Source organism: Zingiber officinale, chromosome 8A (genome assembly GCF_018446385.1).
Source record: "Zingiber officinale cultivar Zhangliang chromosome 8A, Zo_v1.1, whole genome shotgun sequence".
NCBI lineage: Eukaryota > Viridiplantae > Streptophyta > Magnoliopsida > Zingiberales > Zingiberaceae > Zingiber > Zingiber officinale.
The window spans coordinates 7,926,061-7,949,820 of record NC_056000.1 but is presented as its reverse complement, the minus strand read 5'-3'; the positions used below and the strand labels follow the sequence as shown (position 1 = coordinate 7,949,820).

At 35.6% G+C, this 23,760-nt stretch overlaps 4 protein-coding genes across 4 annotated transcripts; all 4 read right to left on the bottom strand.

Moving 5' to 3' along the window:
* Positions 1–93: 93 nt before the first annotated feature.
* Positions 94–758, bottom strand: LOC122008069 (blue copper protein 1b-like). Its single transcript, XM_042563651.1, has 2 exons — positions 581–758; positions 94–492 (listed from the first exon to the last, which is right to left on the bottom strand). The coding sequence occupies exons 1-2, from the start codon at positions 744–746 to the stop codon at positions 206–208; spliced, it is 453 nt and encodes a 150-aa protein (XP_042419585.1). The 5' UTR covers positions 747–758; the 3' UTR covers positions 94–205.
* A 2,708-nt stretch (positions 759–3,466) lies between these two features.
* LOC122012853 (blue copper protein 1a-like) lies at positions 3,467–4,347 on the bottom strand. Its single transcript, XM_042569510.1, has 2 exons — positions 4,167–4,347; positions 3,467–4,010 (listed from the first exon to the last, which is right to left on the bottom strand). Exons 1-2 carry the CDS (start codon positions 4,333–4,335, stop codon positions 3,565–3,567), a joined length of 615 nt encoding a protein of 204 aa, XP_042425444.1. The 5' UTR covers positions 4,336–4,347; the 3' UTR covers positions 3,467–3,564.
* A 7,875-nt stretch (positions 4,348–12,222) lies between these two features.
* Positions 12,223–13,108, bottom strand: LOC122012438 (blue copper protein 1a-like). Its single transcript, XM_042568981.1, has 2 exons — positions 12,874–13,108; positions 12,223–12,762 (listed from the first exon to the last, which is right to left on the bottom strand). Exons 1-2 carry the CDS (start codon positions 13,037–13,039, stop codon positions 12,395–12,397), a joined length of 534 nt encoding a protein of 177 aa, XP_042424915.1. The 5' UTR covers positions 13,040–13,108; the 3' UTR covers positions 12,223–12,394.
* Positions 13,109–13,588: 480 nt separating this feature from the next.
* On the bottom strand, positions 13,589–17,771 carry LOC122012221 (5-methyltetrahydropteroyltriglutamate--homocysteine methyltransferase 2-like). Its single transcript, XM_042568695.1, has 12 exons — positions 17,418–17,771; positions 17,248–17,335; positions 16,532–16,659; positions 16,236–16,427; positions 15,957–16,159; positions 15,712–15,875; positions 15,253–15,333; positions 15,014–15,180; positions 14,825–14,930; positions 14,489–14,739; positions 14,189–14,390; positions 13,589–14,112 (listed from the first exon to the last, which is right to left on the bottom strand). Exons 1-12 carry the CDS (start codon positions 17,765–17,767, stop codon positions 13,744–13,746), a joined length of 2,301 nt encoding a protein of 766 aa, XP_042424629.1. The 5' UTR covers positions 17,768–17,771; the 3' UTR covers positions 13,589–13,743.
* Between the last annotated feature and the right edge of the window lie 5,989 nt (positions 17,772–23,760).

Below are 23,760 nucleotides of genomic sequence, written 5' to 3'. Positions count from 1 at the left end.
CAAAGGAAAAAAAAAGGGCTCAAAATAAATTCCTTAAATTAAAACTCAAAACTGAATCATTCGAAGCAAGTTCATTTTTTTTATTTCCCTTTTTCAAGTTAAACCACTCAAAATAACAAAACCAAACAATTTATTTAATTAGACCAGCGTTTATACGTAGACACTGGAAATTAAAATTTATCTTAAGCATATCGATCGAATTGAGTCAACACGACGGTGAAGGAGCAGGCGAGGCAAATTGTGGAGGACTGTATGGATCAGGGGACGGCGCCGGCGGCGACGTCGGAGCTGGAAGAACCACGACGAGAAGTTTCTGGCCTAGTTCGCAATGATCTGCAACTCCACACAGGTACCATTTCCTTCCAGGTGTTTTGAGAAGCACCACATCCCTGCCACTCCTCAGCACTTTGTTTCCTCCATTTGGCTGGCACGCCTTGAACTCTTCTCCACTCACTGGGATCACATTGTGAAACCCTGCGGCGTACTTGAATACTGCAAAGATTTCAAAAATTAAAAATCAGTGTTTGTTAAATTAGAAACTGATCAGGCCAACTCAAATTAAATTAGTATTATATCTTACCGAGCTTGTCGCCAACCCTGAATTCCTTTGTGCGAGCCCAAGCGGTGTAGTTGAAGTCTGGCTTCCATCCAGCGTCATCACCAACAACGAAGTTTGTTGCCGTGGCTGATGGCAGCGCATAAGCGGCCATGGAGAGGAGCATTGCGAGCGTCAGCCAAGAAGCCATTTCGAATCGGTTAATTTCTTTCTGTTGCTAAGTTTGTTGATATGGGAATGCAAATTCTATGGCTATATATAGGCATGCGTGGGTGGGATTCAAGTGTAGGTCGGCAGGAATAGGAGGTACTTGGCCTGAGCCTCGGTTTCGCTGTTGCTCGTATGAGTTGAAGAGGGACGAGCCGAGACAAGATAGAGCGACATTGCCGATGCAAACAGAGAAGAACTGAATAACTTGGTCAAATTTGCCAATTGACGACGAAACTGGATGCCGACCTTTGCCTGCCAATTGACTGTATTAATCTAATGGCTCAAATGGACTAAGTCCATACCAGGATCTTGTATATATACACCTGCTTTCCAGTCACATAAGCAACATAATTAACGCAATAACACAAAGAAACGACATCAAGCTCAGTACTTCACCTCATCGATGGATTCCCAGAAGGTCCTTGCACTGCTCCTGCCCTTGGCAACATATATTATAGAATGGACAATGTTATGGATCATTCTCATTAATTACTGCAAAATATCGATGAAAATTTAGAATTAAGTATTTAAAATAATTATCACTGCTAGATATAAATGCATTTTCAAGCCTCATAAAATGCCATGCCATCGCTTATGTGCATGATTTATACATAATCAATTAATAATTATATCATAGTATTGTATCAAACTCTATAGCAAGCCTCAAGGTTTATTAGAGTAACAAATACATTTTAAAAAAACTAAAAGTAGCACAAACAATTTTTTTTTGCAAAAATAGCTCCAACTATTTAAAATTTCAACTATACACTCGATTTGATTTCAATTGAATCCTACTAATAAGGTAGAATATTTAAAATATCTACTGCCTTTACAGTTAATCTTGATATTAATTTTCATTCACATAATAGTGATTTTTAAGAGCTTATAATAATTTACTTTTATAAAGTAGATAATACACATCTAATAATTTTTTATTAACGAATAACAATTTTTCTACAAATCTGTTGGCATATGAAAATTGGTGAGTGTTTCGGTTTGAAAATTCTCACCATCAGGATGCGGTGATAAAAATTTATCCCGACATAAGGAATGATGATATTGGAATCTTCTTCTAAATTTCTTTATGTAGCACAATAAATTTTTATGGATGGAGAGTAATAAACATCAAAGGTTCATCCGAAGTTGCTCTAATGAGATCCCTGATGTCTAAATTAGCATGGAGCTTCAATAATAGTGAAAAATAGGTAAAAAAAAATGAGAAGTATTGTTAGATAATTCTCTTTTTACCTTCTCTTTTCCCTTTTGAATAAATCCATCTGTCCATTGCTTTATTAGACAACGAAAAGGATTAATAATTAGCCCTTTTCCATCAAGTAAAAGACGGAAAGTTTTCTATCCATAAAACTTTTCTCATTTTTTCAATCCACCCTCCCCAATAAATACATCTACATCAACTTCCATAAACATAAACTTTATCTTAAATTTTATATTTTAATTAAAAAAATATTTACATTAGCTATCTTATTTATTTCCTAAATTGCTAATCTTATTTATTTCCTAAATTTAAGTTTTATGAATATTATTTATTTAATTGAAATATATTGTTTAAATGTTAAAATATTATTTAATTTAGGAAAGAGAAAAAAATAAAGATAATGGATTAGATACCGAAAATGTAGATATTACATACGAGAAGAGAGAAAAATAATAATAATTAAAAAGTAATAAAAAATGGAGAGAAGAAATAATTAAAAAAATAAAAATAATAAAATTTTTAAAATAGCTGATGTAATGTATAGTATAAAATAAGTATCTAAATTTAATAAAATGAATGATTTATTTTAAATTTTAGAGATATTATAAAAAAATTAATGTAAATATTCTAAATTATTAAGGGATACTATTGTAACCATCATATCGTTTAATTTTAGTAACTACTGCATGTTGGGCGCTTGGGAGGTTCCGAGGTTGACAGCTCGATGAGTCGGCAAGTTTGAGAACTCGATGAGTCGACAACTCAGGAGATCGAGAACTAATTAGTTGGATCTACTTGGCTTGACTAATTAAATTATTGATACACGACGTGAAGAATATATTGACCGAGTCCCGAAAAGCGCCACACGGTTCTTTTATTAACCGAACTTGATCTTATCTTATGGCTTATAGCTTCTCTTCTGATCAGGTCAAGAGCTGTCGCCACCACGTGGTACCTCACTTATCTCCGTATCAACGAGTATCTTTTATACCAGAAAAAAAAATCTTTTGTATTTCTGGGATGATTAATTTGATCTCACATAAATTTTTCATTGTCATCAAGATAAATTATGAAATGTACACAGCAGTCAATTTATAAATCCAATAGTATTTAATTATACCCTCTATTTAGAGAAAAAAAAATCATACTAATATATCATAATTAAAAATTAGACAGTAAATATTTAGATAATAACTGAATATCCAACTGCATCACCGGAACCCAGGGACGAGTATCTTTTTTTCAGTACTCTAGCGGTAGTGGACAACATTCTTTAATTAATAGTCGACTTTTCCTCGTCGATTTCACAAAGTTGACTTCAAATTTAGATAAAACAAAATTGAACAATTAAATTTTTTTGAAAAAGACGATGAGTGAGAATATCAGAATCATGAAAGGATTCATGACAAATCTGAATCACATAAATTGATCACATCTACAATCTTCAAACTTACGCTTGAAATAGTTGATCAATACATTTTTAATGTAAGTTAAACCACTCCGAATTCGATCTTTTCTCACAACGAACAGGTTTATTTTAAAACTACACCATTCGGCTTAGGCATTACAATGATCAAACTCTTCATGCCTTAACGATCATCGCCGTCGTTGCCACCAGCAATAGTATCTGATACACATCCGCCGTGATTCGCAACGAACTTGATGGCGGTGGGACGTCATTGGATGGTTGAGGAGTCGGCGGCAAAGGAGACCAAGGCGAAGGAGAAGGTGAAGAAGGAATCGGTGGAGGCAGAGTTGGAGTTGGCGTTGGAGGTGTAGTCGGAGTTGGAGTTGGAGGTGTAGTCGGAGGTGGAGTTGCAGCAGGAACAACATTGATGACTAACTTCTGGCCCCTTAGACAGTGATCTCCAACCCCCGATAAGTACCATCTCCTTCCCTCAGAGTTGAGGAGCAGCACATCGTGGCCGCTTGTAAGAACAACATTAGACGACTCACTTGCATTGCACGCCTTGAATTCGTCTCCCCCTACTGGGATCACATTGTCAACCCCTCGAGTGTAATTGAACACTGCAAAGATGTTCATATTCTAAGATTTTATTAATACATGAATGCTCCTTAGATTGTTTAATTTCGATGCAAAATAATCCTCTGTTGGGTTCTAACTGAGAGGACATCGATGCCTGATGTTACATGCATAAAAAGAATAGTGAAATCAGATCTTACCAATTTGGTCACCGACCCTGAACTCCATGCTGCTGGCCCAATTGGTGTAGTTGAAGTCCGGCTTCCAGCCATCCTGTCCACCTATCACAATATCTGCCGCCATGGCAAATGGCAGCACAGCAACCGCCGTGGCGATTAAAACCACCACGAGCTCCTTCCTGGAAGCCATTATCAGTATTGGAACTGCTATCTTAATTACTGATATGTCTCATAAGTTCTTGCTTCTGATTCATTATATATTTAGAGTCATTGTGGCATCGAGCTTCTTAATTAACAAGTAATTTGAGCCTTGTTTTAGCTGTCGCTGGAAGAAGGAGTAGTGCTAGGAATCGAAGAGGACAAAACAGAGCACTCCATCCCCATCAACAGAGTTACAGGTGTGAGTTAGCAGCAGTTGAGTTCAGGGACGATGTTGCCGATGGGAGCGCACGGCGGCTTTAATGTCGAGGTTCAAATAAAATACCGTCAAATGGATGAAGATGGATAGTAGATATCGAGTTCGATGTTGGAATTGTGACGGGGATTTCGAGATTGATGTGCTTCTTCTTGGCTTTCGTGCAGAACTGCGGCCACGCGGAAATAAAAGCACCTACCCTCTCCGGCTCGCAGGGCCGGCTTAAGTTTATTTGAGGCCACTTTTAAAAAAAAACGACTCACCTTTTTGCATTTAGATTTGACAGAAAATTATGGCTTAATTATTTTTTAAATAAATTAAATATTAGTTTTAAAAAAATATTTTTTTTATATAATTTAATTTTTCAAACATTTTTAGATGTAAAATTATTAATTAAAATTTCATATTAACCTAATTTAGAGAAATATAAGTTTATAATTCACTTAACTAAAAATAAAAATAAGTATATTTAAAATTATTTAAAAATGAAGAATGATAAAAATATTTCTAATTATTTAGATGTAAGACGAGAGAACAACCCTTAAAAAAGGAATAAAATTGAGAAAATAAAAATAATAAAATAGATAATAATTAAAACAAATCATGCTCCTATGCTAAACTCATCATTATCGGCAAAGCACGAAAAATAAATAAATAAAAAATAATGTATAAAATGATAAAATTGAATATCATCCTTAGAAAATAAAGATCACAATGAGATTAAACTAGCTATTATCATTTATAAAGAACTAAATGGAAGTCTTTTTAAGTACTGAGCAAAAGAAAAAATAAATCATATTTTTTATTACCTAAACTAGAACAATTATAAATGATAGAATGGAGACAAAGAGAAAATTGAATAATTCTAAATAAAAGTTAAACTTAATATCTAAGAGCATCCATAATAGCATGGGATATTTTTCCAAAATATTTGTAGTCCACATTTCCACATCACTCTTCAAATATCCTACTATTCAAATATATCAACTTTAATAATGAAATATCTCACCATCCAAATATTTATGGGTCCCACCAATCAAATATCTCACTTTCAAATATCCTCAATTTCACAATCAAATATACCACCAATCAAATATTTATGGGTCTCATGACCATTTTCTTAACTTACATATAATTTTATATTTAAATAAAATTAATATATATTTTTAATATATTTTGTCTATCGTCATTTATTCATAAATATTTTTTAGACAATTATTCAATATAATTATTTTAATATTATATTTTATTTAAATGAAAACAATACAATATCGAGCATACACATTTTTTAAAAAACTACAACATAGTTCAAATATTTCATAAAATCCAAATTGAATAACTAAATATTTCATATATAATAAATTAGTTATTTACTCATCACAATGACATGCTTCCCAGATGTTTTCAACCAAATCATGACGAAGTTCATGATGCACCTGAGTATCACGTAACTCGGAATTTCTTCGAATGTGTTCAGCAAATTCACTGGTTGAGCCATGATTCGCTGTGATTGTATCTTGTTCTTCGCGATCCCAAATCGATATTTCATGGCATTCGTCCTCCACAATCATGTTGTGTAAAATAATACACGTATACATGATTTCTTTGCATTTGTCTATAAACCAATGTCGCCCTAGACCTCTTATAATTGCCCAACGAGCTTGGAGTACCCCAAATACACGCTCGACATCTTTTCTTGCAGTCTCTTGTCTTTTCTTAAATTTCATTCTTTTCGGATCTTGAGGGTAGGAAAAACTCTTGACGAAAGTGACCAATTCCGGATATATACTATCTGTTAGGTAGTACCCTTTTGTATATTGTGTACCGTTCGCAATAAAATTAACTTCCGGTGCATTTCCTTTCAAGACGTCATTAAAAATAGGTGATTCATTAGGCACATTGATGTCATTACGAGATCCAGCATCTCCAAAAAATGTATGTCATATCTACAAATCGACAGATGCGACTGCCTCAAGCACAATTGTTGGATAGCCATGATCGCATCGTGTGTACTGTGCCCTCCACGCAACCGGACAATTTTTCCATGCACAATGCATGTAATCAAGACTTCCTAACATCCCAGGGAAACCATGCTTTTGTTCATGCATTTCAAGCAAACGAGTGATGTCAGTTGCATTGGGTTTTCTTAAGTACTCTCCTCCGTATATTTGTATCACGCATTGGCAAAAGTTGGACAAGCATTCTAGGGTAGTTGTTTCATCCTTTCGCAAGTACTCGTCAAATTGGTCAGTGGAACCTCCATAAGCCAGTTGACGGATAGCCGCCGTGCATTTTTGAAGCAGCGACAGACCTTTTCTCCATGTTACATCTTCCCTCCATTTAAAAAATCCACTAGGATGATTTTCCAAATCAGTGACTATGCGCAAAAATAACTCTTTTCTCATTCAGAATCGTCTTCGGAACATATCATCGGTATACACTGGCTCAACATAGAAATAATCATTGACAAGTTGAGTGTGTCCAACTACACGGTATCTGTTAATTGTACTTCTTCTTTGTGTACTCCAATGATAGTCTTGCACGAATTCAACCACTTTAAATTGATTGCGCACTACCATCATGAATAACGCCTCACCGGGATATGATATTGTAGGGCTTGTTGTGTCCTCGGGAATATTATAACAAACTTGAGAACTTTTTTCACTAGAATTTTCGTCGATATTTGGAGAGTTGAACAAATCCCTAAAATAATGACCAGAATTTTTATCCATTTTTCTCTAAATTTTTTGTAGGCAATGAGTATTAAAATGATGAAAATAGATGAAAGAAAAGATGTATATATAGGAAGAAATTAAACGTTACTCAACATTTAAGTTTTCGAACATTTAATTTTCTGAACGTTGTTTTTTCGAACGTTAACGTTTGATTTGTTTTAAATTTTTTAATGTTCTGAATTTAATTAAATTAAACAAAACAAAAAAAATCTAAAGTCACGACACCTACCATTTTTGGTGGGACCCACCATATTTAATTAAAATAAAAAAATAAAAACCGTAAATAGTGGCAGTCCACCAAAATGGGGGGCCCCACAAGAGGAAATCATCGGGCAAACACTTGTGCCCGGTGATTTCCATTCATCCCTCAAATATCCTCCACAATGGGGGATATAGGTATCTAACTCATTATTGCTAAAAAATAATAAAATCTTCCATTTTGATCCAGCACAATATGGATGAATGCATAAACATTTGAATTAAATAAACAAAGAGCATCATAGTACCGACCGAATCAGCATGTTAGTGTTAGGTGGAGACGTAGAGTCTCGAATCTCAATGAGCAAGAGAAACACAGAGAGGGGGAGTTGGAAAAGGAGAAGAGGGAGAACTTAAAAAAAAATTAGCATTTTTATTTCACATTGTATGAATATGATAAAAAATTTTAATTTATATTCTTATTGATTAAAGAGAAAACTTCACTAATGAATAAGAAATGTAACGATAGTAGACTATGTTTCAGAGATATTGAAGAGAAATAGATTATGTTTTATAATTAAAAATAAATTTAATTTATTAAAAAAAAAGTCCCTTTGTGATTCTATTGAGTTCTATGTAAAATCTAAAGCTTTGATAGATTGAAATTAAATATTTATTCATGTGGTACTATTCTTTTCCATTCTCTTAAAAATATATATAAAAAAATTTAATATATTAAAAATAAATCTCAATTATTAGAGAATGAGATTGCACAATCTTTAGAATGAGATTGCACAATCTTTTATTATGTTTTTCATTCTATTTAAAAAATATATTTAATATATTAAAAATAATGGACCCTAATAAAAATTGGGGCCTATGCCTAAAGCCGGTCATGCCGGCGCGCGACGAAGACGATGGAGTATGGAGAAGAAAATGAGATCTTCTAGTGAGATTTTTCATGCGTGAAAAAATTTAGCAACGGTTGCAAAGGATTTTCTTTCAAAAATTTTACTAGATTTCAATCTATGTATATTGAATTAATTGTTTATAAAAGGGATTTTTTTACATAGATTTCGTATGTGTGTGTTTAGTATATTTTCTTGTAATTAATACTATCAGAAATTCTACCCCGTTGATTTATCCTCCTAATCTCAATGCCTCATTTTTCATTAATTATTTTTTAACTTGATCAATTAGTTTAACTGACCCACCATTTGATTCGATCACCCTCTCTGTTTAACTAGCTAATTCATTTATTTGATTCGATCAGCAAAATTGATTCATCCACTCATCTTGAGATGTCCAACGCAACTTATTTGACCTGTCCAATTCATCTAATTGATTTATTTATTCATCATATACATTTTTAAAAATAAATAACATTTTGGGGAAAAAGAATACATAGAGTTCAAGAATAATTATTAGGCATCATAATTTCCTAAAACTTAATCGTAAAAATTATTTTAAATTATAATTTATAGAAATTAATATTCTAAATTTATTTTTACAATCAAATATGATGTAAGGAAACATAATTCGGTAATTTACCAAAGGGCGCACGTGGAAATCTAAATTTATCAAAAGACGTACATTACTTTGGTATTTACCAAAGAGCGCACTTTTTTAAATACATTTCCTATTTTACCCTCTTGATAATTTGACTTTTTCTCTCTAGCTCTCCTCTGTCGCAGAAGATAGGAATAACATTAGTCAATTTTTAATCACATTTTAATACATTTGAAGAAGCTAAAATAAATAATGGACACCATATTTGGACTCCTTACAATTTTAGAAATCCACAGGAACTGAAATGGGTGCAATCGGAGCTTTCTAGGTCGATCAGTGGGTTTTGGTCAAAACCAACTGATGGATCTAGAGAACTCCGATTGTACTCATTTCAGTTTCTATGGATTTCTAAAATTGCAAGGAGTTCAAATATAGTGTACATTATTTATTTTGGCTTTTTATAGATGTTAACAAGTAAAATCAAAGAATCAACATAAAAGCCCACGTTGGGCCTGATATGGAATCATATCAGGCCCAACGTGGGCATGATATCATTCCATATCAGGTCCAACGTGGGCCTGATATCATTATATATCAGGCCCATGTTGGGCTTGATTTGAGTTTATATCAGGCCCAATGTAGGTTTTTTTATCGATTATTTAATTTTGCTTGTTAACATCTATAAAAAGTCAAAATAAATAATGGACACCATATTTGAACTCCTTACAATTTTAGAAATCCATAGAAACTGAAATGGGTGCAATCGGAACTCTCTAGATCCATAAGTGGGTTTTGACCGAAACCCACTGATCGACCTAGAAAGTTCTGATTGCACCCATTTCAGTTTCTATGAATTTCTAAAATTGCAAGGAGTTCAAATATGGTGTCCATTATTATTTTTGACACTCCTAGTGGTGGACTTAAGGTTTTGAAAACTCTAAATTTCTCTTTATTTCTTTTTTTTATTTTTTTATTTTTTGTTGTTTGGGCCTGATATGGGAGATATCAAGCCCAAATTGGGCCTGATATGAAGAGATATCAGGCCCAACGTGGGCATGATATCTCTTCATATCATGCCTAAAAAAAAAAGGAAAAAAAAAAAGAAAAAAAGATTTAGGGTTTTTCAAAACCTCTGGTTCACCACTAGGAATGCCAAAAATAATAATGGACATCATATTTGGACTCCTTGCAATTTTAGAAATCTACAGGAACTGAAATGAGTGCAATCGGAGTTTTCTAGGCCGATCAGTGGGTTTCGGTCAAAATCCACTGATGGACCTAGAGAGCTCCGATTGCACTCATTTCAGTTTCTATGGATTTCTAAAATTGCAAGGAGTTCAAATATGGTGTACATTATTTATTTTGGCTTTTTATAGATGTTAACAAGCAAAATCAAAGAATCGGCATAAAAGTCCACGTTGGACCTGATATGGAATCATATCAGGCCCAACTTGGGGCTGATATCATTCTATATCAGGCCCAACGTGGGTCTGATATCATTCCATATCAGGCCCACGTTGGGTCTGATTTGAGTCCACATCAGGCCCAATGTGGGTTTTTTTGCCGATTCTTTAATTTTACTTGTTAACATCTATAAAAAGCCAAAATAAATAATGGACATCATATTTGAACTCCTTGTAATTTTAGAAATCCATAGAAACTGAAATGTGTGCAAACTCACTGATCGACCTAGAAAGCTCCGATGTCACCCATTTCAGTTTCTATGAATTTCTAAAATTGCAAGGAGTTAAAATATGGTGTCCATTATTATTTTTGGAACTCCTAGTGGTGGACCAGAGGTTTTGAAAACCCTAAATCTCTCTTTATTTATTTTTTTTATTTTTTTATTTTTTGTTGTTACTAGGCCTGATATCTCCCATATCAGGCCTAAATAAAAAAAAAAAAAGATTTAGGGTTTTTCAAAACCTCTGGTCCACCACTAGGAATGCCAAAAATAATAATGGACACCATATTTGGACTCCTTGCAATTTTAGAAATCCACAGAAAATGAAATGAGTGCAATCGGAGCTTTCTAGGTCGATAAGTGGATTTCGGTCAAAACTCACTGATGGACCTAGAGAGCTCCGATTGCACTTATTTCAGTTTCTATGGATTTCTAAAATTGCAAGGAGTTCAAATATGATGTCCATTATTTATTTTGGCTTTTTATAGATGTTAATAAGTAAAATTAAAGAATCGGCAAAAAACCCACATTGGGTCTTATATGGACTCAAATCAGGCCCAACGTGGGCTTTTATGCCGATTCTTTGATTTTGCTTGTTAACATCTATAAAAAGCCAAAATAAATAATGTACACCATATTTGAACTCTTTGCAATTTTAGAAATCCATAGAAAGTCCATCAGTGGGTTTTGACCGAAACCCACTGATCGACCTAGAAAGCTCCGATTGCACCCATTTCAGTTCCTGTAGATTTCTAAAATTGTAAGGAGTCCAAATATGGTGTCCATTATTTATTTTGACTTATTCAAATGTATTAAAATGTGATTAAAAATTGACTAATATTATTCTTATCTTTGCCGACAGATAAGAGAGAGAAATATATATAGTGAAGAAAAGAAAAACAATAGAAAAAGTCAAATTATTAGGAGGGTAAAATAGGAAATGCATTTAAAAAAGTGCGCTCTTTGGTAAATACCAAAGTAGTGTATGCTTTTTGATAAATTTAAATTTCCACGTGCGTCCTTTGGTAAATTGCCGAAACATAATACATGAAAATTCTTAACAAAATAGTTACTTAATCCAATTGACACAATCCATATCATTCCCATTCAAGTGTAATCCTCGAATTAACCGTGGTCATCCTGATCTGACCCTAATTAGATAGGATCAAATCAGGTCATGCCACTGTGTGAGCCAATTTATAACAATAAAAGATAGAATATGTCATCCTAACGATGCCATATGATTGACTCTACGATTATCTATGTTGAGATAAATCGAAAAATTATAATTGATCAGTACGAAAGAAAATTTTTTTCCTCGATTTTATCGAAATTTGAACCCTTGCCATATATATGATAACAACTCTATCTCATATTAATCAATTCAACCCTCCTCGGGACTAATTCAACCCTAACCCTGCTCGGGACTGTGTGGGTCAATTTATACCCCTACTGATGGGTGTAGAATCAACAGATGAGTCTAGCAGCTTAAGGCACAACGGAGAAAGCAACATATATATGATCCAAATACGCAGAAGAAGAAACAAGATAAATTGTATTACTTAACTAAATCAAAGCGCTCAACTTTCATTAATTTATAGGTTATTGAATCCAAAGAACTTACTGCCCAATGTCATGACAAACACCAATCCCACACATTACTTTAAACGCATTTATTTTAGAACCAATTCAGCATCTTGAAAATTCCTCACGCCCACACAATCAACGCAGCCGCCGCCGCCGCCGCCATCAGCACCTTGTACGTGTTTGACATGATTTGGATGGACGAACTCGGCGCAGGAGCAGCAGGTGTCGGAGCAGCCGGAGGCCAGGCAGGGGCAGTGGGAGGCCAGGCAGGAGCAGGAGTCGCCGCCGGAAGAACAGTGACGGCGACCTTCTGGCCCTTAGAGCAGTGATCTGCAACCCCACATAGGTACCATTTCCTCCCTGAAGTTTTGAGAGGCACCACATCACGGCCGGAGGTGAAGTTACGGGGCGAGTGGGTAACGTTGCACGCCTTGAATTCCGTTCCGTTCACTGGGATGACATTGTGAACTCCTGGAGGGTAGTTGAAAACTGCAAAACAAATGTACAGTCTTATTCCTACCATCATTTAATGACAGCTTTACAGACATTTAATCACAACTAGGCACACTACAATCCTGTTCTGATTTATATAGAAATTACCCAGATTGTCGCCAACCCAGAACTTTTGGGCAGCAGCCCATTCAGTGTAGTTGAAGCCAGGCCTCCAGCCTTCTTTACCACCAACCACAATATCTCCTGACATGGCAAATGGAGCAACAGCAGAGACGATGGCGAGAATTAATGCAAACATCTGCTTGGAAGCCATGGAACTAAAGAATGCTAGATGCAAGCTTCCCTAAACTTGATGGGGAGAGGAGATTGATGTTTGCAGAATTAGTAAAGCAAGTATATATAGCACTTGATAACATGACTGAGTCAGCAATGAGAGTTCGTCCTGAATCGAGGCTTAAGCATTGTGTTAGCTGTCTGATGCAACATGTAATAGGAAAAATAAGAAAGAGAACTAAACAAAGAGGACAAAAAAGATGGAGTCCAACGGCAAAGACAATGAAGTTCAGGTATAAACTTAGCATATATTATAATTCTTCTTTCCTCGGTGTTGCTGTTCATCTTGTAGCCCTTTGACATGATGCCAGACTGTTTTTAAATTTTTATCGTTGGTTAATTTTGGAGGATTGTCCTGCAGAAATGTGACAATAGCAATCTATTTTACTTCAAACATTTCACCCAGGGATCTGTGTGACCGGACGCACAAGTCTCCAACGATTCTATTGAGATTGTTTGCTAGCCGCATAAATTTCTTTAATGTTATATTAAAATTCGGAAGATTGATTAATTTGTTTGTTTGTGTTCAGAAGCAAGAATCATGAGATTTCCTTGAGTTGAAACGCTTAAAGGTACTACAGATTTCTAGCAAGACGAGTACACGACACACTTGGCCAACTAATAACTGGCTCAAAACCGGCAAACATTATTATGAAATAGAGTGATAAAGTTGGGGCAACTCTCTCACTTGGCACTGGCCAGTTGAGTGCGGAGGAGCTTAGCCGCAGCGACCATGCTGGTGAGAGCAGGCTTGACTTCGGCATACTTGCGAGTCTTGAGCCCACAGTCCGGGTTGACCCAGAGGATGTTGGTTTCAAGCACAGCAAGCATTTTGTTGATGCGGTCAGCAATCTCCTCAGTGGAGGGTATCCTGGGGGAGTGGATGTCGTACACGCCCGGGCCAATGCCAGCACCGTACTTGACTCCCTCGCGGAAGACAGAAAGCAGCTTCTCGTCAGACCGGGAGTTTTCAATCGTGATAACATCAGCATCCATGTCAATGATGGAATGGATTATATCGTTGAAGTTGGAGTAGCACATATGAGTGTGGATCTGTACATAAAAGATAAATGGTTATGCGAAGATTCAACAGATGTGGAGGTTATTACTTCAAGGGTAAGAGTGGAACCTGAGTAGTGTCCTGAACACCACAGTTTGTGATCCTGAAGGAATGAACAGCCCACTCCAAATAGAAAGCTTCCTCAGACTTGCGGAGAGGAAGGCCTTCCCGGAGAGCTGCTTCATCGATCTGAATAACCTGGATACCAGCAGCTTCCAAATCCTCCACCTCTTTTTTTATAGCAAGAGCAATCTGGTAGCAGGTCTCAAACCTGAAACAGCAAGCAACCAGATTAATTTTAAAAATAATTTTGAAGTAATGTAACAGAGTGTCTTACTGAATAATGAGTTTATAGAGAAAAAGGCTCACCTGGGTTGGTCATTCCTAACAAAGGACCAGTTGAGAATTGTGACGGGACCTGTCAACATACCCTTCATTGGGCGAGCAGTCATGCTTTGGGCCAGTTTAGACCAGAAAACAGTCATGGCCTTAGGACGGCTAACATCACCGTAAATGATGGGAGGCTTAACACAGCGTGAACCATAAGATTGCACCCAACCATTCACAGTGAATGCAAAGCCCGAAAGTTGTTCCCCAAAATATTCAACCATGTCATTTCTCTGCGGTGACAATAAGTCAAATATGTGACTGAATACGGGACACATTTCCTGATAGGAAACAAGATAGTATGACTTGCATGCTCACCTCAGGCTCTCCATGGACCAAAACATCAATATCAAGTTCTTCTTGGAGCTTGACAACCTTGCTGATTTCCTCCGTGATGGCCTTCACATATTCTTCCTCTGAGATTCTGAGAGTATACACGATGATGCATATACAACCATTACAGCTAGGAGTGTAAGAAAAGGAGAATAAATAAATAGGAGCACCCACTTCTTTGCCTTGTATTCACGTCGGACTCTTCGAAGATCCATTGTCTGAGGGAATGATCCAATTGTGGTTGTAGGAAGAATTGGAAGGTTAAGCTTTTTCTGCTGCGCATCTAGCCTGGCACTAACATTTGTGGCCCGACGGTGGTCAGAGCCCTTCAAAGCAGCAGCCTACAATGCCATCGTTAAATCATTAGGAGGTTCAGAGAAATCAGAAATTAACTACAGTCAAAGATACATTACAGCTTTTTGAACTTCTTCATTGGTCACCCTAGGAGATGACTTTCTCGAAGACTGGGCGACAGCATTGGCTGAGAAGATAGCCTGTACACATAAACCAGCAAATATAAGAGAGTGCATATAGAACCTGTGCATGGTGAACAGAACAAGTTGTAATAGAAGAAAAGCATATCATGATTAGATTACTCAAGTTCCATTCATCACCACAATCTATGCCGAGAGAGACAAAACCCATAGTGCTTCTGTGAGACTAGTAGTGTCTGACACAAGAAGTGTACCGATTGGCATCCCACCAAACCATAGGGTGAAAAAGAGATCTATCATCCCGTGTCACTAGATTCAACACTTCCAGATATGTCTATCTTCAAGTAATTATTGAAGGAGCAACCAAATCGATTTCCTTGGCCACCAAAAGAAACATGGACGCAGATATCAAATTTGTAGGCAGATTGGTAAAATTACCTCATCCTTTTGACCAGCCAAGGCTTTAGCCAATGCATTCACTTCAACCACCTTTTGCGCAGCAAAAGCAAGCCATGACTTAATCTCACTATCCAATTTTGTTTCATTGACAAGGTCTACAGCAGTGTGCATGAGTGAGCATGACGTAGAGACAACAAGCTTGTCTACAGGCAAACAACAAATTCCATCAGTTGCATTTTCAATATAAAGGCAATTGGAAAGAGTAAAAAGTGATCCATGAACACCTTTGCCAACAATGGCCTCAAGAGCCTCAAGTGTGGTGAGAGATGATGCAAGATCATTTGCCCAAATATTCCTACCATCAACAACTCCGGCAAAAAGGTATTTTCCAGCAGGGAAGCCTGCAGTCTTGATCAAGTCAATTGTTTTGGTTCCACGAACAAGATCAAAACCAAAACCAGAGACACTCTTCAAAGCAGTGATAGTCCTGAAAAATTCAAAATATAATGAAAATTTTCAAAGAACATGCAACACACATTATCAGTCAATATGAACAGACTAACTTGTATGTTTCTGCAGGCACATCAGCAAAATAAGTCTCAATAAGCACATCCAAGCCAGACAGGGACGATTCTAGTTCAGAGTAGGCCTTTGTGAAAGCCTCTATCTGGTAGGATTCAAGATCCTTGACAAGGGTTGGCTCATCAAACTGAATCCACGAAGCACCAGCTTCCTTCAGCTCCGCAATAACTTCCCTGTTGTTTTACAACATTGCCATTTCAAAGAACAAAACTAAATGATAAAAATCATATAAATCAGATCTAAATAAATATTATAGGGATTGGTTTAGGATCTTTACTTGTAAACAGGAAGAATGCTGCCAAGAAGTGTGAGAGGAGAAAATGACTTCTCAACACCTCTAGCTGGTTTTGAGAGCAACAGATATGTTACAGGACCAATGAGAACAGGGACGGTCTCAATTCCCAGCTGTAGATAACAAAATCACACAAATAAGATGATTGATCAATGAGAAGCATAAAAATAAGACTTCCTACAATATTTAATCAACCCAACTATTTGAAGAAGAGCTCAGGATCATTCATAAATATCACATAACATAACACTACTAGAATATCTAGTTCCTGGTACAAATAAAATCCAACGTGCAATTGAAGTTTCAAGTCAATTCACTTTAACAGCATAGATAACTTGAGTGCAAAACCAGTTAATTAACCATAGAACTGAGATAATTTGGTTTAAAAAGATAGCTTTGGCAGCATGTAAGAATAGATTATTCATGTAAATATTTCCACTTTATCAGCAAAGGAAAATATATTGATGGTCAAGGAAACAACAAAATGCTAAGCATTCACATGTCCTTGGAGAGCTAGATGCTATTTTGTTAAGCCTCCAATCAGATAGAAAAAAAAATTATATTTTCATAAAAACAAGCATGATACCATCAGCATGAGTCAAATGATACTGATAAAATGGGAACGACTGGATAAGAATGGCCAAACAAGAAAACTCAAGTTTAATTTAAAAAAAAAAAAAAAGAAGGATCCAGGTACATACTGCCTTTGCCTCCTTATATTCAGACACTGCCTTGTGAGAGGAGTATGAGAACTTGGTGTGCGGGCCCAACTCGGGGACAATGAAATGACTATAAAGTAATAATGTATCATCAGAAGTACAAAATAAGAAGAATAACCAAGTTAGGTGACAGGAAGTTCAAGAGGGCCTACTAGTTTGTGTCAAACCACTTGGTCATCTCCATAGCAGGAACAGAGACATTTCCCCTGGCCATAGAGAAATAGATATCAAACCCAATCTCTCCACCACTATAGTTGTACCTCTCAGGAACAGCACCAAGCATTGCCGTGGCATCAAGAACTTGATCATAAAAAGAAAAAGTATTGCTGGGAATGTATTTGATTCCAGCGGCAGCCATTTGCTTCCAAATAGAACATCTGAGATCAGTGGCAACCTTTTGCAAATCTTCGGCACTGCTCTTCCCATCCCAAAAGGACTCCAATGCAAATTTGAGCTCTCTCTTGGGCCCCATACGAGGATATCCAACAATGTGTGATGCCATTTTACTATAAATGACAAGAAAATGAAAATGCAATCTTAAGTGAAAAACATTATCCTTGTTATGGATATAAATAACAGTAGCCACTTTCAAAAAAGAAAAAAACACACAGCCTAATTAGGTGGACCACAAAATAACTAACAGCATTACATACCGAACTATCTTGTCCATACCTTCTTAGAGAACTTAATGCGTCTAGCTCTCGTATGAGTGCATTAGATAAGTAAAACAAATTGTGATGAATTTAATTTAATGAAACAAACCTGTCCATAACATCTTAGAGACCTTAGATATCGCACTGGCGCTAAGAATAATGAAAGCAATGTAGTGAGATCAATGGACTACATCGCTACCATATCCATCAAAACTTAGCCCAAGCTGAAACCATTAACGATGGATATCACTACAGTTTTTTTAGTGTTGGCAAATCCACATGCAAGGTGGTTAATTGAACGAGAATAGAAAAGATAGAATGAAGTAAAGGGATGAGGACAAAATTAACTGGGACAGTAAGCCATCCAGAAAGGGAGGTCAATTTAAGTCACATAGGCAAACAACAAACACATGGGATGCAATCGAGAAGTGCGTCTCCTCGATCCGAAAGAGCTGATTAAAAGCAACAAAAAATAGCCAACAACAAAGGTAAAATCACCACAATCTAGCCAACATCAGATATACGGAGGAAAGATGAAGTCCAAAGGCCCACTCCTTCAAGCCTAAAGCGCCAGATCTGAGTACCACTAATCATCAGAACCCCAGAAAAATATGCAGATCTAATATTTCACTTAAGCCCAAAGGCTTGGCAATCAGCATGAGATCAAAACTGAGAGATATCAAGCACGAAAACACAGACCGGGAGCAAATATGACCAAGTTGTCGCGATCCATAACTGACAGAAACAGATCCAGAACGCAAAAACCAGCCGAAGGAGATTTTACCAAAATAGCGAAGGTTCGTATCAATATGCAAAAAATTCAAAAAAAAAAAAAATCAAACGTCCGAGCATTAGCGAAGGGTACTAACCAGTAAACCCTCGACAAAAATAAACAAAGTCAAGAAATTTCTTGGACGAATCAGACCTAAAGGTTCTTCTTCGATTGAAAAAATCGAAACTATTATAGCGAGAAAGCTCGGATCTAGTGGAGAAGAGTAAATCGCGAGCAAGAAGATCTTACCTTGGATAGCGGAGTAGGATCGGGATCCAAAGCAAGTGCAAGGGATGGCGAAGAGAGAAGCACGAGCGTAAGCCATGTTATGCAGCGCTATTAATAGACTCTGATACGCAAACCAACCAAAAATGAAATTAAAAAATAATTTAAAATACGCTAACCTAAAAATATGTATAAGTTCTTTCTACTTTCTTTTCTTCAACAGTCATAATTATTTTTTTAGAAATATGTTAATATTTTAATTTCTCAACTTACTATTTCAGTTCCATTCTGATTTTTTTGCAAAAAATAAAAATGAATTTTAATCGCATTCCTATCACGAGCCAAAAAAATATATATATAATATTGGGAAACAAGGAATTGGTGGATGTAGGTGGACCTAAAATCTATCCCATATAGATAACTACATTTTAGTCATTCCATATGATCAGAATTTTATTCTCAACTATCAATTAGTATTTAATTATCAGCGGCTACGATTAAGTTTTGATCGAATTGGACGGTTGTATAGGAAAGATTTCCCCTGTCGTGGTAGGTTTGGGGGTTGGTGAAACGGTGCTACACCAATGTCAATGGGAAGGTGGTGGTGGTGGGCTCCCATGTTAAAGAATTAATCAAAAGAAAATTTTCTGTTCCCACTTTTTATTAGTTCTAGTTGCTTTTAGAGTAAGCTGGCATTGTTCTTAGTAAAATATGGAAGAGTGAAAATTTCGATTATGAATTTGCGAAAGAAGAGAAATGTGACCGACACACAAAGTCGAAGAGAAAGTGGGCAAGCAAAGCTATAAATTAACAACATGTGATGTACAAAGCAGTCTCTTGACCTCTCGACAGTTTAAGGACGGACAGAAAGGAAGTTGGATCTTGTCTGTTCCTATTTATTTCTTGAATATATACAATGCATTCCAACAATCTTTGAATGAAAATTTGTACTTATTTGTGCAATTACCTGTTAAAATAGGATCTTGTCTGTTCCTATTTATTTCTTGATTATATACAATGCATTCCAACAATCTTTGAATGAAAATTTGATACTAAGAACTGGGTGTAGAGTATATACAGGAATTGATATGGTACCTGACTGGCCATCGGAATTGCATTTCCACAACTAAGACAACTCAAGATGTGCACGCCAAGGAGGATGAAGAGTGGGAGAGCAGAACTACCAACTCTCATCTTTTGCCTCAACTACGATTTAGTGTTTATAGTTTCACTGATTAACCTTCTCTTTTCGTGGTCTAGATTTGATTGTAAATTCTTAGTTTTGCTTTTTTATTCTTTTCTTCTTTGGAATATTTTGTGCTCTGTATATGTGCTTGCATGAATTCTTACCCTAGCAAGGGATATCTGAATTCGGTTTATTCATCATGATTGGTTTAGTTTTTTAAGCACTAGTCTGGAACAGAAATACATCACGAAATAAATTGAAGTGGGTGACATTAAATGGCATTGCATTACTGGTTAGCTCATTCACAAGAGTAAAATGACCATTGTGACTTAATTTAAGCCATCTTTATCTTGGTTGTTCTTGTGGATCCCTTATAGACTTAATCTCTATCATATTGATCTTCATCTTGATCTTGATCTGATATGAAGAAGAATATTTGTCTATTTGATTTAAAATATTTTTGTGGACATATGGTGATATGCAGAGCTGAAGTGTTGATACAAAGAAGAATATTGGTTGAAGTGTTGATTAGAAAATGTTGGTAGTCAAATAGTTATGTTGGTATACCCTATCAAACATTTTGTTTATGGTCATTAGTTAATCTGTTATAATGATTGCTTAGTCAATTGTTGGTTATTCTTGCAGTCGATTATTATGAGTTAATAATTAGGTTCAGAATTCCTTTTTATACTGAGCTCAATAATTGTCGTCCCATTTTTCACAGCTTGATCACTACGCTTCCATGTGTTTAAATGCCTTATTGAACTATATTCTGAATGTTGTTTTGTGTAGATTTGTTTGTTTTTTTTTGTAGGACTTTAAGAGCGTCATACATCAATCTTTCAAAATTAGAGATGAGGCAAAAGAGCTTTTGAAGCACCCATGGATAAAAAATCTGCACCCACATCAAGTGGAAAAGAAATTTCATGTACAACTTCATGTTCAAATTCAAGGGGAAAGTTCCAAAGTCTGAAAAAAAATAAGTTGAAAGATGTATTAAAAGAGATAAAGCAACAATTAGATTATCTACAAATTAGTGATGATGAATAAATGTGTTATTGCAAACTGTTATTTGAATTGAGTTCCTGTATATTAACACTACTGAAGTCTTCTATTTGTTTATGTAAACATCGATTGTGTCTTAATATTAACACTACTAAAGTTAGCGTTTGCATCATTAAGCACTAAAATAATGTGTAGATCAATTTTCCATGTCTTTCTTTAGTTATTTGTTTTCGGTTGACCTAAATAGAGTCGAGATTAAAAGTAATTGTCTTTATTAAATGGTGATTTTGTATGGATCTTCTATTACTGCTACTACCTTCTTTCTTACTTTCTTCATTTGAGACGTAGAAATCAGTAGGTAAACAACGTTGTCTGTTTAATTATATTGATAAGGACTTGCAGGTTTTTCAACTCTACTAGTTTATTGCAACCATTAGACATGGATGAACGTTTTGTAGCTGGAGTGATGACTTTATATTATCCCTTTATTGAAAATATTGACACGAGGTCCATTTGAATATTTTATTATAGCATCATAATCCTATTTGCAGCAAGTTACAGATCGACTCACTTGACTATGTATGGATTTGAGATATGTCAAATGTCAATGAAAAACATTGTCACAAGATGTCTCGAAGTTGGGAGGCATTTTGTTTTTCAATGGGTGGTTTTAGTTTCGATAGAGAGGGCACAAGTACTTGGGTGTTGAGTGGCGGTGTATCTTTCAATACAACTATCACACATAGTAAAAATACTGGGCACATTAGAGAAATATTAATTTATGCCCCTCAACTATCCTTATTACCATTCACTGAATCAAAACATAATGAGGACGATAACAGTGTTGTCTTAAAAAAAGTACAATCATTGAGTAAAAATCTCTCATACAAATTTGATTCTCATCCAGTTATCCCATAAATGTAGCATCATAACTAGTCACAAACATCTTAAATTAATAATGCTTTCTAGAGTCTAGAGATGATAGCAAAACATTGCCATAACCAGCGCATCGACTCAAGAAGATATGCTTTTCTTATTTCCATAATCCACATTATCCACGGATGTTGTACAATCAAGCTATTTTTGCCCTCGAGGAATCCTATCTTTGGATGCTACACAGAAGAAAGCAGTGAAATGATTCTACAGAGCAGACAAGTACAGTCAAAAAAAGAAGATGTTGGCAAAAAGAGAAGCTTAGTCACCTGACCCATGGATTTCTGCCACTGATCAAACTGAAAACAAAAAATCATTGTGAGAAAAGGATCGTTCAAATCTCACAAATAGCCAATGACGACTTAAACAAACCATTTGCGTGCATATACAATAGTATAATTCTATAAATAAGTCAAGAAAAGAAATAAAAGTATAGTTAACTGAACACACTAAGTGAATCAAGAAAAGCCTAAACATATTTACCTAATTGCAATAGATTATAGTTAACTGAACATCATCCTAGCGTATGTTGTTAGAATCTGCAATAATAAAGACAATTATTAACTTTAATTTCTCAATCAATCATCCACTATAATTTCATATAAAATGAAGCTTTGATGGTACCATCTATAGATGTCAAATTTTCTTCATATGTATCTTCATCGCTGCTATGTTGATTATATATAGTTGATCTGGAAATTGACACATCATCATATTTATAAAATTATTTGATTTACAAAAACTATCATACAAATATAGGATTAATCAATACATACCCTTGCTGTAAAATTGGACAGTTGCGTTTGTCATGTGACACACCTCGATGCCCGCATCCACGACATAACCGGGACTTTGAGATTGACTTCTCTTTTGATGATTTCAATCTCTTCCCACATCCTTTTGTTCTTACTGAAGATGGATCAAGAATAACAGGAGCCCCATCCATGGATTTCTTCATTTGACTTTCATTTTCGCATATTCTACTAATGTTCTTCTCTTGAATTTTGCTATAGATACAATCGAATTGTTCATCCAAGAAATTTGTCCTCTCATCAGTCAAAGATGCATCATCAATTAATATTGAAGCTTTATAGGATAATCTCGAATGTCTTGACATCAAAAGTCTTTTTGGATCATCAATAAAATTTTGGTTCCCCAAAACATATATTGCTCAAACCTTTGCATCTCGTGTCCATCTTTTGAGTATATACTTATCAGGTAAATGAAACACTTGGTTGATACGAAAATAAATTAACATATGCCTGCACGGAATACCCTCAAACTCAAATTTCCTACAGCTACAAGAAATGTAGTCCCTCTGTTTATCATACGTGAGCACCCTTGGCTTGGAGGAAGAACAACTTTGAAAGTTCATCACATGGTAAACTACCAACTCAACTCCAATAGATTTTTGTTGCACATAATAACCATGACTCTCATTCATTTCATTTTGAAACTTCATCCATTTCTTTTTAGTATACAACTTAACCATTTGTGTTTCTATTGGCCAATTTGTCTTAATTTTGGGATGCTCATTCATATCAATATGGTCTGCAACTAACTCATTGTGTCTCTGGTGTCTCAATGCCCTATTGAAACGGATGATAAAATCCATCAATGAATTCTTATTTGAAACATACCTCTTGAAAAATGAATGTGAACCTTCAGATCTCTGACTACTTGACATTCCAGCACAAAATACATGGCTAAAATATGTTGGC

What these genes read in the sequence shown, in the direction of transcription:
- LOC122008069 (XM_042563651.1), bottom strand. Translation starts at nt 746, where the DNA reads ATGGCTTCTTGGCTGACGCTCGCAATGCTCCTCTCCATGGCCGCTTAT. An exon ending in CAGGGTTGGCGACAAGCTCG is followed by an intron (nt 493 to 580) that starts GTAAGATATAAT and finishes AAATCTTTGCAG; the next exon opens with TATTCAAGTACGCCGCAGGG.
- LOC122012438 (XM_042568981.1), bottom strand. Translation starts at nt 13,039, where the DNA reads ATGGCTTCCAAGCAGATGTTTGCATTAATTCTCGCCATCGTCTCTGCT. An exon ending in CTGGGTTGGCGACAATCTGG is followed by an intron (nt 12,763 to 12,873) that starts GTAATTTCTATA and finishes TTTGTTTTGCAG; the next exon opens with TTTTCAACTACCCTCCAGGA.
- LOC122012853 (XM_042569510.1), bottom strand. Translation starts at nt 4,335, where the DNA reads ATGGCTTCCAGGAAGGAGCTCGTGGTGGTTTTAATCGCCACGGCGGTT. An exon ending in CAGGGTCGGTGACCAAATTG is followed by an intron (nt 4,011 to 4,166) that starts GTAAGATCTGAT and finishes ACATCTTTGCAG; the next exon opens with TGTTCAATTACACTCGAGGG.
- LOC122012221 (XM_042568695.1), bottom strand. Translation starts at nt 17,767, where the DNA reads ATGGCATCACACATTGTTGGATATCCTCGTATGGGGCCCAAGAGAGAG. An exon ending in AAGTGGTTTGACACAAACTA is followed by an intron (nt 17,336 to 17,417) that starts GTAGGCCCTCTT and finishes ATTACTTTATAG; the next exon opens with TCATTTCATTGTCCCCGAGT. An exon ending in CGTGAATACAAGGCAAAGAA is followed by an intron (nt 14,931 to 15,013) that starts GTGGGTGCTCCT and finishes GTATACTCTCAG; the next exon opens with AATCTCAGAGGAAGAATATG.